This window comes from Struthio camelus, chromosome 5, assembly GCF_040807025.1.
Source record: "Struthio camelus isolate bStrCam1 chromosome 5, bStrCam1.hap1, whole genome shotgun sequence".
NCBI lineage: Eukaryota > Metazoa > Chordata > Aves > Struthioniformes > Struthionidae > Struthio > Struthio camelus.
This window is the reverse complement of record NC_090946.1, coordinates 34,362,443-34,382,062: the sequence shown is the minus strand read 5'-3', so window position 1 is coordinate 34,382,062 and position 19,620 is coordinate 34,362,443. Positions and strand designations below refer to the sequence as shown.

At 40.8% G+C, this 19,620-nt stretch overlaps 1 protein-coding gene across 12 annotated transcripts in view; it reads left to right on the top strand.

The window, feature by feature from the left end:
* Nucleotides 1–19,620, top strand: part of SLC1A2 (solute carrier family 1 member 2) — a 102,258-nt gene that overhangs the window by 41,371 nt on the left and 41,267 nt on the right. Inside the window, exons 1-2 of one of the 12 annotated variants that reach the window (XM_068945496.1) lie at nt 13,277–13,331; nt 16,494–16,572. The exons of 8 other annotated variants lie outside the window; for them this stretch is intronic. Coding sequence is in view for 1 of the 4 variants with exons in the window: in XM_068945495.1 (XP_068801596.1) it covers nt 18,164–18,168 (5 nt within the window). In the remaining 3 variants the exon portion in view is untranslated. Of the gene's footprint in view, nt 1–13,239; nt 13,332–16,493; nt 16,573–17,102; nt 17,153–18,148; nt 18,169–19,620 lie in introns of those variants that run through there. 3 more of the 12 variants (XM_068945497.1, XM_068945498.1, XM_068945495.1) reach the window with 3 other exon arrangements.

Genomic DNA, 19,620 nt, shown 5'->3' with positions numbered 1-19,620 from the left:
TTTATTCCAGAAGGTGATTGAAGAGCTTCAAGATGAGCTGCGGTGGCTCTTCTGTTACATGCTTACCTTGTGCTTAAATGAAGAACTTCATTTTCTCTCCAACTGATATAAAACTAACATGAGCAAGTTGTAACAAGACGCACTAGTCATCTGGGGAATTGTCTAGAGAGCAAGTGCTCAGGCCATGGGGTATGTAGGAATTGAAAAGTCTCTAGCAGCTTGACCTTTGGGAAATGGTGAAGTATGTTGAGTTCCTGTTGAACATGAATGTGTGCTGGACTTAAAATCTTTCTACACAGACATCACCCTCTGCTATTTAGTGGTTGATTTTTCTTATTTTTACTATTGAAAAACTCTGTTCACTGGTACCATCTCTTGTAGTACTGAGTACACTCTTGTGTACCCAAAGTAATCGAATTACACACAGTGGTCACTACCATACCAAACAAAAGGGGGCTCTAGGTAGTCCTGCTTTCTTTTTTCTGCTGAGGCAGATGCTTTCTTTTGTGTACAAAGTCTTCCAGCTCTATTACCATTCAAGAATCCTTTGTGCTTTCAGTGAAGAGCCCTCTGGCTCATTACAAAACTACATGTAGCCATGTCACCCATAACAGAGAGGAAAGAAAGGATTTAGGAAATGACCAAAGACAGTTTCAAATGTACTTAATGCTAAAGAGATTCTCTGAGGCTAGAGTACTTAACTGCATTCAGAGTACAGTCTGATCCTGTGAAATATTGGAATTTAGCTAAATTCTTTCGGTGCCTGATGGACCATATAGCATATAAACACACATCAAGGAAGACGTCCAGATGGCCTTCAGGATGTAAGCGCTATGTCTATGCCCTCTTCATTCAGAGCAACAGCACCTGCTTAAAGCACCCCAGGTCGTGCTGATCACTACAGTGTCTGTTAGCAAAACCACTAAATGCTGCAATCATCTGGACTACTGATAGCATAACAAAAGGGATCGAGGAGAGAGAGAGGGAGAAACTGCACTGGAAAACTTTGCTTGTCAGAAAGATCAGATGTGTAAGACCCAGCAACAACTAGCTCAGGTGTAAGCATTACCGTTAAAATTTTGACACTTTTGTAAGGTTTCTCTCTAATACGGTCCTGGTTTTTGTGGCAGTTAACAGCCCTTGATATAGCAGATACCAAAAGCAGATTCTGGGCTCTACTCCCTGCCCAAACTTTTGCAAGGATTTTAATGGTAGTCAGTGTAAAAATAACGCTTCTGCCACAGAGCAGAAAAACTTGATGGCATACAAACTTTCCCACCCCTCTGTTCAAAAATCCCAAGCCTGTTCAGGAAACACAGTGTTCACTGGCACACAGGGTAATCGTCTCTCTTGTCAGAGGCTTGTATGCAGAAGTCTTCAGGGCAAATACCATGTTTGCCTGTCCCTCTGTTTGTGAATTTTCTTAGGCCGTGAGCAGCTGTGGTAGGAATAAACCGAGACAGTGTCCATGAGTTTATCATTTCTCCTTTCCAAAGCAGAACCTGGGGGCATAGAGGATAGCTGCAGGGCCTTAGGTCAGCTTCGTTTCCTCTCACTGATATGTGGCAGTACCAACTACTTGAGAGGAGGGTTTATATTCTTTAGGAAAAGATCTGCTTCATCCAGTTGGTGTCATGGGGATGTTCTTAGAAGCCTCAGAAGTTGAGTGCTCTGGCCCACAGTAGGGCTTCAGGAATTGCATGGTAGAAACAAAATGGTGTCACCAGGGTATACACCAGGAGAACTGTGAACCCAGGAATGGTTTGCGCTCAACTCACACTAACATAAATGGCCACAAAAATTGGCAAGGTTATGAATAATCCGTCTGTGTCTGTCAGGGTTTATTTATAGCGTGTTGGTGCCTAGAATATGGGGGAGATCGAGGTACAGCAAAATCATTTCTCTATGGATTGTATGCTGAAATAGTTGTGTTTTCACTTTTACTTCACCTTCCACTGAAAGCTGAGAAAGTGGTATCATACATTGATGTATGCACATCCTGCACTGAAATTCTTTAAACTGCATACGCTCTTTAATTGTGCAAAAGCCAGAATTGCCAACAAGATCTGAGAGCAAAGGGGAGGAGGCAAAGAAGTCAGAGGAAGATTAGTTCCTCAAAGACAGAAAATCCAGGGTAGACCTCAGTCATACTTACAGAAAAGTACTGTGAGTTACTGTTGCGTGGCTTCGTACAGATTTTAGTAATCCCAGGGTGCAAAGGCAAACTGTAAAATATTCCATTTGCTCTTAGTTCTGAGAAATAATAGAAGGAAAATTTCATAGCCTATAATTCCTTTAATTTTAGGAAAAAAACGTTTGATGTCAGCCCATACCAAGAGCAGTTCTGAGAAAGGTGTAAAATAATCTGTTGGACAATTACGGAGTGCTGTAAGAACATTAATTCATCCTTACTCCTGCTAAACGGTATTTGGCCTTTATCTTTGGAATGTAGTCTTATCTTTTATCTGTTTGTATCTCTGCCGGTGTAATCAGAGTGAAGGAGCTAAAGTTTCTAGGAGTAATGATGGCACATTAGCTAGCAGAGGACAGGCTGAACAGATTGTGTCCACTTTGAGAACAATTTTAGCAACAGACAAGTCAGATATGAATGTCTCAGCAGCCCTACGGTCTGTAAAGTCTTTACAATATTTCCCATGTGCCTAATGGGAGAGAGATGGATTTCAATTTTATTGTTTTACCATTTGAAAATATACATCCGATTCTGTTGAATGCTCCCAACCCTCCCCTTCTTTGAGGTTGCATGCAGATAAACCCTAATTGTATGTAAAAGCAAGTCTAGGCTTAAGATGTTCAACAAAAATGTGTCTGCACTGGAGAAATACTGCCAAGCAAACCAACTTGCCTTTTAATGGGTTTAAAAGTAGGTTGGCTGCTAGTGCAGGTGTTCATTTCATCATCCCAGATGATCTATAACATACTTCCTGCAAGTGTGATAACAAGCCAAATTATTTTCAACCCAAGTGATGTGCAAGAGGAGAAAGAGCAGTCAAAATAGTATTTTTTCTTCTTTGTACAGACAATACAGGGAAGTGTATTTATAACAGGCTCCGGCATGAGCTGGGTAGCATTGTTATTGTATGCGGAGGCTTGCAGTAGGCAGTGTAACTCAGTTAGTTAGCACTCAGGCTCCAAGTTCTGCCTGATACAGGTAAGGCCAAAATAGACAAGGGCAGGAAAATCTGTATCTCTGGTGTGTCTAGCTTTGGGAATGCGTGAGCAGAGCAGAGCTACCTTTTGGTAGAAGAAAACTGGGGGGATGTTTACTCAGCTGGCTTGGTCTGAACCAGCTCCTTCAGGTATTGCCGAGAGATTCCTGTTGCGCTCAAGTCTGCCTTCTGGAACCTGGAAATGTAGAAGTGTTCGGGAGTAAGGAGGGAAATGTCAGAGTGGGAAGAAAGATTGTTCTGGGAAAGAGAATCAGTTTGAAGGAGGGCTAGAGCTTTGTTTTCCCAGATAAGTTCAAGGCCAGGTTTGGTTTGCAGAGGGTTGTAGTGTCTCACTAGAACATGCCCAGTGAATCCGCATGAACGCTTTAGCTTATGAACTTCTTGCATAACATGGTGGTGAGCAAAATGCAAATATTTGACTAGCGAGATAGAGGGAATCAGTCATGGAGAATGGAGAGAGTAAGTTTTTCTCCTTAATGTATCTCTAATTTATGAATATTTGTTATATGGTTTCCCTGAGCAGTTTTTGGCCTATAACTTACTCACAAGCGGTTCCTGGCATCTGATTGGGTGTAGTATGGTCAGATCTTCAACAAAAGCTGCTTTAAGGAGACCTCTGAGGAATCTCCTGGCAGGTATGAGCATGGTTGATCCTTGTGTGGCATTGCGCTTGCATGTACCCCCAACATATCACTTCACATCCTTGGATGACCTTAGAGGTTTTCAGTCTACAGCCCAAAGAGAAATCAGAGAGAGCCTGGGGAAATGCCAGGGCTGTGTCTGTGGTACAGATGAGGCCTGATGTTAATGAAGCAGGTTGCTGGTGGCCATTCTGTGGCTTTTGACTTTTGCATCATTAGCAGTAAGCTATTCTTGTATAGCAGATAGTCATGCTCTGTATTTCCAGAGGTGAATATTTAAAAGAAGGAGCAGCTCAGAAGCATTTTATTTGATAAAAATTTACATTTAAAATGCAAGGGTCCTATATCACCATTCAAAGGTGGGATTTCATTCATGAATGAAATTGTAAAGGAATGTCTCTTAACTTTGCTCCATGGTTGTATACTTTCCCACTTGTTTCCCTAAAATATAAGTATTCACCCTTACTGTTCACATTGCACATTTATTCTTAAGCATAGGTGAAGAATGGTTTCATTTTCTTGTTTAACACCTATGCTTCCTGTTAAAAACAGTCTCTTGCAAAATACCTGTGAGTCATTATTTGTGCTAGTAAGAAATTTGCACACAGGGCAGTATTGGGATGCACGGAAAATTTTATTAGTCTTTGCCCTGAAAGTGAACAGATTACTAAAACTGAGAACCACAGGCAAAAGTACAGAGATCGTTAATTAACTTCTTCACTAGCTCCAACCCTTTTTTTCCCATTCGGTTTGTGGAAGGCAAGGCCTATTAGTTGACGAGTACTCAGATGACACCAACAAGTACTGCAGTGTGGTGCACTGTTTGGACATGCAAGTGCCACTGCCCAAGGCTCTGTCAGATTCTGTGGAAGCCTGATGCAGCTCTCCAACCAGCATGGGGGGGTCATCAAATGTGCCAGGACGGCAAGAAACTTGCAAGGAATATAACTTCACAACAAAGCATGTATTCTAGTCCATACTACTCTAAAAGTGGGCACTTTAGGTTACCTTGACCGTTTCAGATCAGCCTTCTTCCCTATAAAATGCGACCCTTACATTCCTCAGTTAACTAGAAAGAATGATTTCCTCCTGCTCAGTTGAAAATATCTTTTTACATTAGATATCTTAAGCCCCAGTTGCTGGAGGCTTAAAGCGGAATAAGGAATTAGGAGGCAGAAATGGAATAAATCCAAGCCTAAAGTGAATTGTATTATAAAATGATTTAATTATCACCTGACAATTAAATCCTAAACTGAAAAAAATAGAGCATCCCCAAATATAATAGTCTGATCTAAAATTTGAGCTCCCTGCAGTCCTTATAGGAAGCTGGATTTCACTTTAGCCAAGTTTTGCTTCTGGAGTCATATATCAATACAAAAGATACTCATTTTAGGAAAAATGCATAGTTTTTTACCAGCAAAAGATGTGGCTGTTTATGTCCAACAGATTTCATGTTACAGATTTCATGGACAGATTATGTCCAACTTGGTAGCAAAAGGAGGAGAAACTGTATCCGTTTGTAAATGCTTGCCATGCAAAATCTCACTGAGGAGTGCTAGAAGTAAAACTTCATGGCATGCCAGGAAAGCTGAAGGCCGTACTGCGACCAGTGGGTTTCACACTTATTGCCGCTGCTAAAGAAGGCTCACTGAAACAAACCGTACTTTTGCCCCTTAAAAGGCCAAGTGAACCTGTTGAGAAATGTAATAAATTCAGTAATTTTTGGAAGAGAAAAGATGCATTGATTCTGCCTTGGAATTTCCCAAACATCAGTCTCGTAGACTCCTAGAAAGTGACTTTTAGGTAAGTACTGGGAAACCTGCGTGGACATACAACACAGCACAGCTAGTTGCTTCCCCAGTGACAAGCAGCTGGGGCATTGGGAAAGGAGAATAGCAGCTGCCTCCCACTTCCCAGGACAGGAACTGAAACCAGAGACAAAGGGGAAGGGCGAGAGAGAGCGGTTAGTTGGTTGGAGGAAATGCTGAATGTGCCTTTCCAAGGAGTTGGTCCTTCAGTGATCCCTCTGACACAAACATTTTGATTTTGATGAATCTACTACTCCTTTCGACCAGCTGAAGGAGCTTGCTCATCACATTTGGTGATGGCTGCCGTGCTCTTGCAAGAGTCCTCAAGGATGCTTGTGTGTTTTGCAACACCCGGCAAAGCTGTGGCTGGTGTCAGATGCACAGTACAGTGACCAAGAGGCATATGACCACAGGAGACAATTCCCTGGGTAATGACCTTCTGTTCACTCGCACTGAGACGTTGTGACATTTAGACTGTACTGACAGCCTGAAGGCACGTTAAAGGCAGAGGAGGCAGAGTTAAATATTTCAAGAATGACAAAACCGCCTAAAACGATCAGGCTTGTTTAATGGTGTTATTACAAATACAATCCATGAAAAACTACAACTTTAATAATCAGGAAGGAGTGATGTGAGTCTATGAGACTTGAGCTAGGCAGAAAGAGAGAGGGAAAGAGACCTAAATAAAAATATGTGGTAATTTCCAGTCAGTGACTTCACTGAACGTATGACTTTAAGTCAGTGACTGTGCCTGAAGATAGACACATAAATGTACGATCCCAAATTTTGCTCTCGTAGAACTTTTGAAGTATTTCAGTGGTACAAACCTTTGTCCTTCGATTGGTGTCACTTGCTGATTAATCAGGTAGAGAAGTACCAGAGCTTAAACTGCCTCGTTGTTACTGCAGGATATGTAAAAAGGACAATAATATTTTAAAGAACATTTGAAGAGTATGCTTCTTCAGTTAGGTTTATTAAGCAAAAGAAGAAAAGCATCAGTTTTTCCCTCTTTAAACTTTATACTGAACACTCAGCTGAAGATAAGCAATTAAGCTAGCACGTACTATATTGTTTGCAGTGAGACAGAGCTAAGTCATGTACTCTGTGGGTTGTTAATATAGATTTCTTCATTCACTGGAAAGCAACACACAAGATGCTATAAAACTCAGCCTCATAACTTCAGCACGTGAAGTTCTTGATCTATGACTATGTACAAATTCAACCTGAGCGTCTTCTTGCCCCAGAATATGGCCATAACCGCAATATTATCTAGTCCATCGTATTTTTAATGTGTCCTCCATAGCTGTTTCCCCACTTCGTAGTTTTTGACAGAATAATCTCTGTTGACAAGGAATAAACTATAAATGTAAATGGTAGAAGCTGTATGAGCTCTTGCTGAGGGTGTCCTTAAGCATGCTGTCTTGGAACCAGGCTGTTCAGCAAAGCGCAGGCATCTGCACAGCGGGTGCATCTAGCGTTCTCCTTCCTCCTGGCCACAAACAGCAATGCTGCAGCACTGAACTGTTGTTTGAAGTGCCCTTTGCTGTTAAAGTTTTCAGGCAAAAAATTAAAAATGCAGTAAATAAAAGCAATGTCAGCTGAAGCCTCCCATACTCCTAAAAGTCAGGACTGTCTAGATGATTGGCATATAATGAAGAAAGCATTAGGGTATTTTAAACTAGTATTGGCTTCAAAGTCCATAAGTATTTAGATGCCAATACTTATTTGTTGTTATATAGAATCAATATTTAGTTATCATTAAAAAATAAGCTATTATATGTACAGCTATTAGTCAAAAATCTATTTCCCTTGATCATTATTTGGATAATGATTGCTTTCAGGTTTGCCATTTTATTATAAGGCTTTTTTCGAGGAAATAGCTTAGTAAATACTAGGATTAAATCTTCCCGCAGTTCATGGGTTATGGCTCAGTTCAGTCAACCAGATAAACATATACTTAACTTTAAGAACATGTGTAAGAGCTGCCGAGTTAACACACAGCTGTATCCCCAGAAATCACTGTTCTTTAGATTAGAAGACCAGAAAATTGTGTGCAGGTGTGATGTGTGCTGTAAGCGAACCTTAAGCTCTGTTCGTTTACCTGGATGCTGGCCTAGGGGCAGGCCAGTCATTCTCATTATTAACAAGAGGCAATTTGTAATAGTCATTACATCGAGGGGTTAAATGCTTCACACAGCTTTACTAGCCCTTTTCAAACTCACTTAAAGACATCCATTAGGCTTAGGCACTTAGTGCTGTGTTTTTTTTATTTCTTGGCAATAACTTCTTCTGAAGGTGAAGACTTTTCCATAGCTCCAACTTATGCTACACGTTCAATGACTTTAGTAAAAATCTCACAGAAAAACTGAGTAAAGGCCTTAGGATTTAGTTCATGGGAGTTTATTATTGGGCTTTGACTTTTCATGACTTGGACTAAAGTGCTGTGCAATACGTCACCATTTTGTTGTAGATTATGTTTACATAACATGCTTTGCAATTTGCCGTGGAAAACGTATTGCCATGAAAATATGGCCGGTGTTAAGATCACTATGGAATTTATGCTTTGATACATAGCTAAGCATAATTCAGGCTAAAACTCTGCAAGTTTTTTACTTGTACAACGTGTTCTGCAAAGGTTCCCAGTGTCAGCTCGGGCTTGGTCTCCTCTTAAGCAAACTGGATTACAAGTATCACAAGGAAGAATGGGGAAAAGTGCTTGTGATATGTGCTTGTACTTTCCTCTTCTAATTTAGTCCTGAAGGAGTCTTGCAGCTCCTGTGGAGGTGATACGCGGAATCCCCACGCTACAATCCAGTGAAGGCCAGGACGGCGCTTTGGGAAACGCCGTGCTACCAGCTTGCCTTGCTGCTATGTTCTTCCCTGGGTATCTACAGTTGGTCACTGCTAGGGTTCGAACAGGGTTAAATGGGCTCTCTAGTCTGACCTGCTTCAGTCTTCATATTAAAAGCCATTAGGGTGAAGACCACAGAATAATTTGGTAAATTACCCTTTTTACAGTTCACCTTAGGACTTTGAAAAATTCTGGTTTTGTCAATTAAATTTGGCCAAGATTAGAAAATCCAGCCTAGTTTTCACAGAAACTACTCTGTGATCATCCAAGACAGTGCTGGGAGTTGCAGCGTGCGGCTACTGTCCGTGCAGTGCATAAAACTTACTGCTGCAGCTCAGAGTTGTGCATCCTGCGACTGAGTCGCAATACTTTTATGTCTAAGGATCTATCCTCAACACAGGCGTAGACACTGCGCTGCTCTGTCTCAGAGCGCAGCATCTGCCTGGCAAAGCACTGCCAGGCTCAAGTAAAATAGTTCACCTGAGGTTACCCAAAGTGTTACACTACAGTCAAGTGGACAATACTAAATAAGCAGCAAAAGCAAAATGTTGAGGAAAGTATCTTGCTAGAATAAAGACTTAGGGAATGCCAAAAACAATCTTGTTTCTGCCAGTACTGAAATTCTCTTGATTCTTTTGCATCTGTAAAATGAGTGCAAGCAGACCTCAGGGAGACAAAGGCGGCCGAACCTTGCTTACTCCTCCTCAACCAGATCCTTTGACAGAGTGCCATGTGCCCTTAGGGCATCACATGTATAATACATAAAACAACCCGATCATCAATCTTCAGGCTCCTAATCCTAAATTTACACCACTTTGTGAAAGCTATTTTGTATTCATGGACTCCCATCTGAAATACTGTTGTTTTTCTGGGTGCAGCCTGCAGTTTCCTAGCAGGCATATTTCTGACATGTTGATAAGGAAGAAAGAATATAAATAGATCACCTGAACAACTTATTTATCTGATTGTCCAGTCCATTTCATACAGTTGCTTGAATAAAACACCTAATCCATGTGAACAGGAAACTTTTCCCTCCTCTTTCAAGAATGTGGTCACAACATGTGTACTACCATTTTCTTTCTTTTAAGGAACAGTATGAAAAAAAAGCCTCCAAACCCTAATTATTAAGGCACATGAGACAATAAAGCAGATGCATTACACTGAGTGAAAATGATTGTTGCATTTTAGCATTTCCTCCGGAAAAAGCTTTTTTGGATCCAGCAGATGGCATGCACTCATCAGAGCTTGCTATGTGTGATCATAAATCCTGCTCCAAGGAACAGCTATCAAAAAGGATAAAACAGCACATGCTGAGCTTTAGGAGCTAAAATAATTTGTCACAAGAGATTCTATTATGCTACATTTGATTTCTATAATCTCTTTAACATACTGTAGGAAGTTAATGTTTCTTCAAAACAAGTTTCTTTGCTTTTTCAGAGCCCAGCCCAAGTAATTTTTATTGAGAATTTTCTCAGTAAGGAACATGAGCGGAGTTTGGCCAGAGCCAAACTGTTGGAGCAATAGCTGTGATTAAAGCAATCTGAATATCTGGCTATAATAAAAATGCATTGGCATAAAAAGAAAAGCAGGGACTCTGGAAAAAAAAAACAAAATGAGTAAGAGAAAAGAATGACTAGAAGTTTCTTGAGCAGGATGCATTTTAAGATAGAATATCCACATGATGACAGCAGAAGCTTAAAATGTCTTTTTTATTTTTCTGCCTCTGAAATAAATAATTACATTGTGCTGATGGACAAATATGGTCTGTCTATAATATTATGCTCCAAAACCTCTGCACTTGAAGGGAGGTGTTTGGCACTCAGCAATTGCAGTGATAAATTAGCTTTATATTTGTTTAAAATTTCCTTTAAGAGAGATTGTGGAGAAAGTTGAAAAGCACCATTATCTACAATCAAAGCAGAATTAACATCTGTTAGGGTACATAGAAGCAAACTGGGACTTTCAGTTTCCATAGTCTAATCCAAATTCTGACATTTTCTCCATAGAAGTTCAACTGTTTTCCTGTAGTCTCCTTAGTAGTTGCTCTTTGTACAAACAGTTTCTGACTCTATCCACAGTACTTTCTGGAAGAGAGATTTCCCACACAGGAAGCATTGAGAAATGTTTTATAACAGAATATACAAGGCTGTGAGTTGAATTAGTGCTGGATTCAGTGTTATGTGCTGGCTCCTTGACAAACATCCCATGGAATAGAAGGCATTTCTAATGAACTGATTTCTTTTTATTAAATCTATCATCTGAAGTCTAGCCAAACTTGAATCTATTTGTGACCTTTGCAGGGCTTAAAGCAAAATACTGAAAAAGTGGAAGGTCAGCTCTCTGAGACTTTAGCCACGGGAAGTCAGAGAGGAGCTTTGATTGATTTTTTTTTCTACTTGATTTTTCTATCTTTCCTAGTTAGCTGTGTATAGCAAACCCAGCATTATCCTGTCACTTCTCAGCATACCTTTGACAAGCTAAAGGTTTTTTTGTACTTTGAGAGGTAACTGGCTTGTTATGTGGCTTCTCAGAGCATAATGGAAAAGAGAGGTGAAGGTTTGGTAAGAGAGGGAACTTCTGTTTGCAGGTTAAAGCAGTATCTGCTTTAGTGTCTGTGGACACTATTTTTAGTTGAAAGATATTTGGAGCTATTTCTTTTCCATGGCTAGTGAAATCACCTGCAAGATTACAGCACTTCAGCCTTAATGACACTGCTAATGCATCTTACTGGTATTTCCATGCTGCTGTGAAAGCTGTAGGGAGCTTTTAAAATGGGTACCAGGAGTAGTCGTTGTTAGTGTAGAAGCAAGGGGAGTTTTCCTGATGTTTTGTAGTTTTTCTGCCCATTGACATGTATCATACTTTTGGCAATAAATTGTTAACACATAGATTTGATGAGAAAAAAATAAGCAACGGAGTTTACGTCCTTTTATCCCTAAAGGTATCTAGATGAATGCTAATAATTCTGTTCAGATTTCGTTAGAGCTTTCTTAATTGTGGAGCATTGACACACCAGTTCAGTCATGGGGGTTTACATGGCCATGAGAAACTTGTTCTGTGCCAGTGATGCCTCCCAAACTCACTGGTATAATGGCTTCCACTGACAAACCTCTGAGAACTTGCCACAGGAAAAAGTGGTTCAAGAACAATCACCAAAGAGAACCTGGAGCTCTCGTTTGGTTTCCTATTGTCATGACAAAATTATTTTTTACTATCAGTCACAATCAGAGCTCCTTGTTCAGTCTGCCTGTCTGTGAGCTATTCTAAATTCCATAAAAATAACTCACACTTCTACCTCTTTTTGTCCCTAGCCAGCATGTCTAGGAGCTGCCTCATTTCTGAACTTCTCACACTCTTAACTGGCTTAATAATCTTGCTCAGTACCCTTGAAAACTATGTTAATCCCAAATCATTTCATAGCCTTTTTCTTTGTGCTACCTGGCACACCCCAGGTAGAAGCAAATGCAAGATCATGATTTTACTTGTCTCTGATATTCTGAGCATGTAAGTAGATAATTTTGCACAAAGCACATCATTATTATATCCTTTACCATAATAACAATATGATTCATCCTTAATTCTATTACTCTCCATCTCAGCTGCAGTACATAATTCTGGGGTAGTGAAGCATGTATGGCAGAGTGTTCCCAGGTGGCTACACAATTATAAAGCCCTATCAGAAATTTATCAGTTCAAAAGATAGTCCACATGTGCATCACTAAATAAATAAAAGATCATCTTTACGGTAGTCATTATTCTGTATGATTTAAAATACATCTTCTTGCTTTAGATTCTAGATGGTGGATAGCATACAATCCCTGTAGATATAAATGTACCTTATACCAAACAAGAAACAAACCAGCAACCCTCCTTCCACTGAGAACTGGTATTTCTTTTAAGCTCTGAACCATTACTATGTCATATTAGGATTTTCTTTTTTAAGTTGCTTAGGTCTGAGATTCAGAATCAAGAAAGCAGAGACGATAAACTGACAGAGCCAGAGTTTCACATAAATATCTCAGTGCTAAGTTTAAAGTCTTGTTAAAAAAATATGTATAGCCAGATCCTCAGCCGGTATGAATCAGAGGACGTGGCCAATAGGAAGAATTATAGAAGTTTCTTCTGTTTTTGCTAAAATATGAAATATAGTACAAGGTCCATCTTCCTAAAAACAATAGCTAATCTCTGCTGAGGCAGTGTTATTTCATTCCAGAGATGCTGACAAGGGAAGGTGCGTGCAGTAAGTTTTGTTCACTGCCATCACCTTGCAGACTGCAGACACAGCAGGCACCTCTGGGTCTCAGGTAGTCCTGCAGCAAGTGAAGTTCCCATCACTAAAACGTCTGTCTTTATAAAGTACGGGGGATCTTCTTTGCCAAGGACCTTGGAAGTTCTTTTGAGATCTGTCTCCCGTTATTTCTGAATAGTTACCTTGGCCTAATTCTTAGGAACTGCTACTTTCAGTCTTTCCATCAGGCTTTGCCATGCCACTAAATTAGAAAGCCAGTTAACTTTCGAATGTGCACATGCAGAGACACCCTGACACCCACTCTCTCCGAGGTCTTAACAGCAGGGTTTCACACAGCTGGGTAGGACGCACACAAAGAGGCTGATCCCTGCAGGCCGTGGCCGACGGGCTCCCGTGGTGGCCTGGTGCAAGGATACCCGTAAAGCTTGCGGCGGCTCCCACTCCTCAGACTCACGCAATGACTAAGCAGTGAGTCTTATGTCACAGATTTCCCTTCTGCAATTTCCTGCAGAAATTTCTCTCTCTCTTCCTTTAAAAAAGCAACGTCAATGTTACTTGCTTGCTTTCTCTCCTAGCTGCCTGACACTCCCAAAGGTAAGGCAAAAGTCAGGATTTCACTTGCCTTTGCGTTTCTAGGTATGCAGTTATGTAACTATTTGGGCAAAATACAATTATCTTCTTTCTAACAAAAATAATTTGATTCAATGTGATCTGTTGGTTTCAAGTGGTTTGTGGTGCAGAGTTCCTTGTAGTTCACAACCTCTTCACAGGGACTCATTCTGATCTCTATATAATGTGCCATAAAATACTAGGTTAAAAACTAAGGTGCCAGTTAATAGGAAGAATATCGAACACGGAGAGACTTCGTGCACTACTTTATACCTACAGAGATTAGTCAGTGTCATGTACACAGACATATACATAGTGCACGTGATTCTCTGTGAGTAGAAAACATAATTCCTTCCTACCTGGCAGATCTATGACCTTTACTTCAAGACCATATGCTTGTAAAAGAACTGTAGGCTTTTCTAGCTGCCAGGCTCCCAACTAGATAGCTCTGCATCGTGCTCCGGGCAAGGTGCTTGTTCATTCCTCTCGCTGGCTTCTCTTCGTGGCGGAGGGTTTCCTCCTTCAGGCTCCCAGCACATCCATCCTTTGGTCAAAGAGCTCTAGGCTGTGCTAGCAATCAAGACAGTCATGTTATACTTCATTTTCCTGTGCTCCTTCTTTCAAATCGCCTCTAAACTACCCTTTGCCCACTGTGCATTAAGTTTCCTGAGCCAAATTCGAAAGGTGGAGAAACTATCAAAAAAAGTATTAGTCAGCAGAAACCTCCTGCCAGTTCTAACAGGGTTTTAAAAAAGCAAACAAGTTGAGCATAAGTTCAAAGTCTGCTAACTCAGGTAGAGCATGAAGAGTCGCCTTCCTGTATGACCCTCCAGAACAATATTAAAAAGCCATCAGAAGAAAGAGAGCAAGTGCTAACTAATTTGGAGACAGGAGCAGTGTCACTCAGACCAGCCTTCCCGGCAGGCTCACTGTAGGTGCTGTTGGTCAGCTGTTCAAACATGATGTGTTAAGCTTGCACAATATATACTAAACACTAACTCAGAGGAAAGAACATGTCTGTAAATTGAGCCAGGGAGTAAAGTTCTTCTCCCACTATGGAAAGCAAGTCATGCTTCAGGGTATTGCTTGTAATACCCTGAAGCAGAGGGAGCCAAATCAGGCTCCCTGGTAAATAGCTAAATCACCATTCAAAATTCATTACTGTACTGCTGATACCGAGGAAAAACCTACATAATGCAGGTAAAATTCAATAGAAGGGCTTAGTGACAGCAAGATGCTTAAAATGAACGCCTCCTTAACACAGACTAATGCTTATGTTACTTTTGTTTGTAGTAGTTTTGTGTGTTTTTGCATTTTTTGTGCTTGTGAAGAGTCTGTGTGGTTGAGACAGGACCAGAGTGTTCTAGTGATGTAAAATCCACCATTTAGCAACTGGCCATCGCATAGCAAGAGTAATGCTAAAGCCAAGGTATATTTTGCACAATAGAAGTATTTCAGCAGTTTCACTTGCACAGCTCTTACGCTGTGGCTCTATATGAAGAGATTTTCCAGCTCCACAATGGTCTGAAAAATACATCTAATCTAAAAAACCACAAAACTGCAGTACGTGCCATGGGGCTGTGGGACAGTAAATAATCACCAAATCTGTCCTAAAAGAAGCTGAACAGCTGTTATCTTGGTATAAATCATTTAAGCAGCTGACAGCTCTGTTTCAGCTCAAACTAGAAGTTTTGCCAAAGCTTATGTCTGAGCCCTGATTTCACAAGAGTTGTGGAAAGTGACCTCGACTCCTCCTGTCCAGTGAGTAAAATCGCGCTTGCCTTGGTGACTTTCCACAAGTTTTTCTGGTCACACTTCTTTTATCTAGCAGCCAAAACAGACACTTTCCTACATCTGTAATAGGAGTGAGCAGACTGCGTGGGGTGGAGCACATCCATGCCCCCTCTCCTTGCCACAGGTACAGTGCATGATCCCGTATCATCAGACACAAGCTGCAGCATCTCTCCCATGCTCCAGGGAGAGGGGAAGAGATGTGACCCTGATCTAAGTCATGCTGCTAACAAATATCCTTCAGGCCAGGTTAAGTTCTCATTTACCCTCATGCAATTCCCTGGTTGCTAGAATGAGCTGAGTCAGTGAGGATTCACCATGATTAATATATGCCAAACTTTATGGCACCATTTTTAGCATGACTTTTGAGGCTGTGTGCACATTTGAACCACCTGCCAGATTGGTAGATGGTTGGCAAAGGAAGTGTTTGCAAGCTCTCCTACTTTCATTTTGGGGTCAAGAAAGCTAGTTCCATTTTTTTTTTTCATTTTTTTTAAAGGCTAGTCCTAGCAGGAACACGACTGAACAAGTACTGACATTTATGCTTGCTGTTTACTCATTGCTTCAGAGGAGGGCGGTGCTTAGTTCAATAGCTAACATCTACTTGAGAGGCAGTCTGAGAGCCTGAAAGGAAACGTAAGCCAGCCTCTCCAGGGTCATTTTCTCAAGACTTACTCTAGCTGCCTTGACTGAAGCGGTAGCTACAAAACCTAGACTAGTGCTTTATTCATGGTATTCTAGGAAGAGCATAATGCTTCCCTAAACGTTCACTAAAAAATTTTACTAAAACCCTGAGTAGTTCTACTAAGTAACCCCTGCTAAACCTCCAAGAGCTGTTTTCCCAGGCCCCTAAATACATAACTACACTCATTCATTTTTCTTATGCTAAAATAAGCACTTGCCGTACTAGCAGCATCCCCTTTTCTAACAGCCCACCATTCTTCCCTGACCCCAAAAAACTGAATTAATGTGCTAAGCAGTGCTCCCAAAACTGGGTTTTATACTGAGATTTACCTGCTTGCTTAATTGACACAGCTGAAATGCCTTATTCAGATTAAACATAGTCTCTGTTAATTTACTCTGTTTTCAGCATCTGTTTTCACTAGCCTCATTACAGTCTTTGCCTACATGTTTCATTTAGATCCTAGATTATTCTTTCCCTCTAGTCTCTTTTCTAGATTTCTGCCAAGCCGGGGGAGCATTCTGCGATGCAGAGTTCTTTCCCTATGACTGACTGGAAGTAAAAGGAAATTGTCACTCAAGCACCATGTAAATTGTTAACCCTTAACTTTCATGAAAAAATGAGTGATATTTCGTAACCAAGAAAAAAAAAGAATGGTTTTTCCGTCCTTTTAGGTCTATAACCGTCAGTGGGAGTACAAGAAAGAAAGAGGCAGTGGAAATGGCATAGAAGAGCAGACTTTCCCAGAGGGAGGTAAAATAAAATCCAAGAGAAAAACTTGGAGGAAATAGGAACAAAAAAATTCAAGGGAGCTTGATGTTTTAATAAATTGTTTTCCTGCATTTTGTGACCATTATATGTAAAAACCAGTGGGATAAACAAGCTGTGACTTAAAGCATACAGATAAATAGATTGTTCTATCTCATGCAGAACACTATATCTCACAGGCAAAACTAACTATAAATATTTAGGTAACCTAAAATCGAACATGTATTTCAGGACAGATTTTGTTATTCCTTGCGCATACTGTGGGGATGAGGGACACTGGAAAGAGCAAATGGCTAACCTTTGCTTATTCAGGCAGTATAAAGGCCAGGAAAATTGCATTGTTTGCTTCTGATTTTCATTTCCATTAGTGAACCTAGATACCACCCTGGCAGAGTAGAAAGTATTAGGAGTAGGTGAAAACATAGATTGTGTTCACCTTAAGGAACTTCTTTGCTTTCCTAAGGTGAATAAAGGTCAAATCTGGACTCAAAGGGGTTCCTTTCCTTCTTTTCTAGGGGTAAGTGCCACCTCAAAAGAGAGGAGAATAGGTGACACTGGGCTCTTGGTATGTGCTTTTTCGTGTGACTACACACTTTCCATTATTTGTTTGTTTGTTTTTAATTGCAACTCCTGTCACTGGTTTCAAGTGACTGTAGCTGGCAGAAAATACTCTTTTCTTTGAAGGTCTCAGTTCTTAACAGTTCTCTTGTGGGTCTGTTTTGGAGCTTAGCTGTTTGGCTGCTTGTCACTATGACATATGAAAATAATGAGCAGAATTAATTTATATTATAGTGTTCTAGCTTCAGTGAAGTTAGGCTAAAAGACGTTTTGGTCTGATGGATTTCAGATGAGCATTTAGACTGCTTCAGTTGTTTCCTGAATATAAAATAACCATGGAAGCTCAACACAGTGGAACAGGAATTTATTTAACCAGGGTAATCATTTGCATGTTTGAAAGATCACAGCTGCTAAAATGGGTTCTGTGCTGTTTTGTAGTACTTACCTATGGACAGAAGTACCATTAATGTAATTGTTGCAGAGACCGTATTAGTGGTGTTTAGCCACATGGGGGGCATCTGTGTTGTTGGTGCACATCTGACTTTGCACTAGAGTGCAAAAAACTCACTGTCTGTGAGTTTGTGTGTAATCGAGCTGCACTCTGTCATGCATTAACTCATTCCTTCGGCAAGAAAATCTGAAGAACAAGAAACCCTAATATGCATTTAAGCCCTTTCCCTACACACAGCATAGGTTTAGTGCCCTAAGTTACCATGGCACTGAGGCCTTCCTGGTGTGGAGACTGTGGGGTGTTTGGGGGTGCAGTGTTGTCAGTGACTGTCAGCAGGGGGGTTGAGCAGATCTAGGGTGCTTGCTAGAGAAAGGCATTTACCGAATTTATAGTTTCTGGTAAGTTCCTGCACAAGTTCTCTCTTGCTTTGTCTGTTGCTAGAAGGTGTGCAATGGATGCATTCCCCGCAAAGACCCAGCCAGGAGGAAGCTTCAGTGCCACGCTGCTGCCTCCGTGGCCAGAGGTGTTTCTGCCTGGACACGCTAGAAAGCATCTGTGCAGCACAAAATGCAGTCAGTATCCAAAAGTAGAGAAAGAAGCTGAGATCTGTGTAGAGTGCATGGGATAGTCTGACATGCAAAATTGCCACGTGACTGGGCTGCTGTCCATAACAGGCCATATTCCACCCTAATTTACATCTGTGCATCTTTCATTAACTTCAACAGGAACTTCTTGTAGTTAGGCGATTATGCAACAGCAAATTTGAGAAGCAAAGTTTTGCATTCTTTTGAGAGCTAAATACCATTTACAAGATACAAACAGAGGCAAAGGAAAAGCACCACATAGATAACTCAGTTCATAAGTCACAAGCCCATTTCTATGGCAGTTCTGTCATTCACAGATCAAACAGATTTTCATCTCCTAGTAATTGCACAGATAGTTTCTGGAGCCAAATATTAATCTCATGTGTTATACCAAAAGCTGCTTTATCACTTGCTGAAGGTTTTTTTTTTTTTTTTTTTTGGTGTTTTGTGTCTCCTCCCCCACCCCAAACACCTTGCAACATACTGAACAGCCTGAAAATACCATGTCTCTGGCTAGTGATAAAAATATCATTGCTAAGACCAGTGTTAACAGTGTGGATATTTAAATAATTATCATTTGTGGTCCCATTTTTCATGGGATGATATTCATCTGTCAGCACTGTTTATAACAGATCTGTGCAACTAACATATTTTAGCATTAGTCTTTTTCTTTAAGAAAAAACATACCATTCAAAAATCTCATTCCATGCTGGAGGTTCACTTGCAATCCTGAAGAGCTGGAGAGTGTAAAGCCCAATTTTTGCACATGAGGGAAGCACACGGCATGGTTGTAGATTTCTGGGCATTGAAGGAACGCCCCTAAAGAATTCTGTGTCTTCATTTTCTTCTCTTGTCAGTGAGTGTTTGGATATCTACATTTGACATGACTGAACTTTTGAAGAAGATAGTCATGGTAGTGTAAAAGCTATGTATTGATCACCCCAAGCAGGGCTGGCTTTGATTCACCTGGGGTATGATCCTGAAGTAGTTGTTGTAGCCATGGAGTAGGTCCACCATCCCCTCACTTCATGAGCTTCTGGATGCTGACTGGACATGGTGTGGAAGGGGCACCTGGGCAGCAAGCACCTACTGCCACTTAGAGGGGAGCAGGAACAGGAATAAGGCCTGACTCCAAGCAGGAACAGAGGCTTGCTTCTGTATGGAAGGACTTATCTGAGCAATCATGGCAAAGGAATGACATACACCTGTTGTCTGCAAATTAGCAAAAAGGATGTGTGGTACTTCTCAGAGTAGCCCACAGCTGGGAAAGCAAGTGCTTGCAAGGTGGCTCTTCTTTGGACAATTTGAAACTATGTGTGAGGTTAGATGGGAAAGGGATAGGATTCAGTCTAGGAAACCAGACTGAACCTAGCCCAAAGTAAAATCCTAAAGAGACATATAATATCAAGTGCTTTTGTCTAATGATCCATTCCAGTTCTG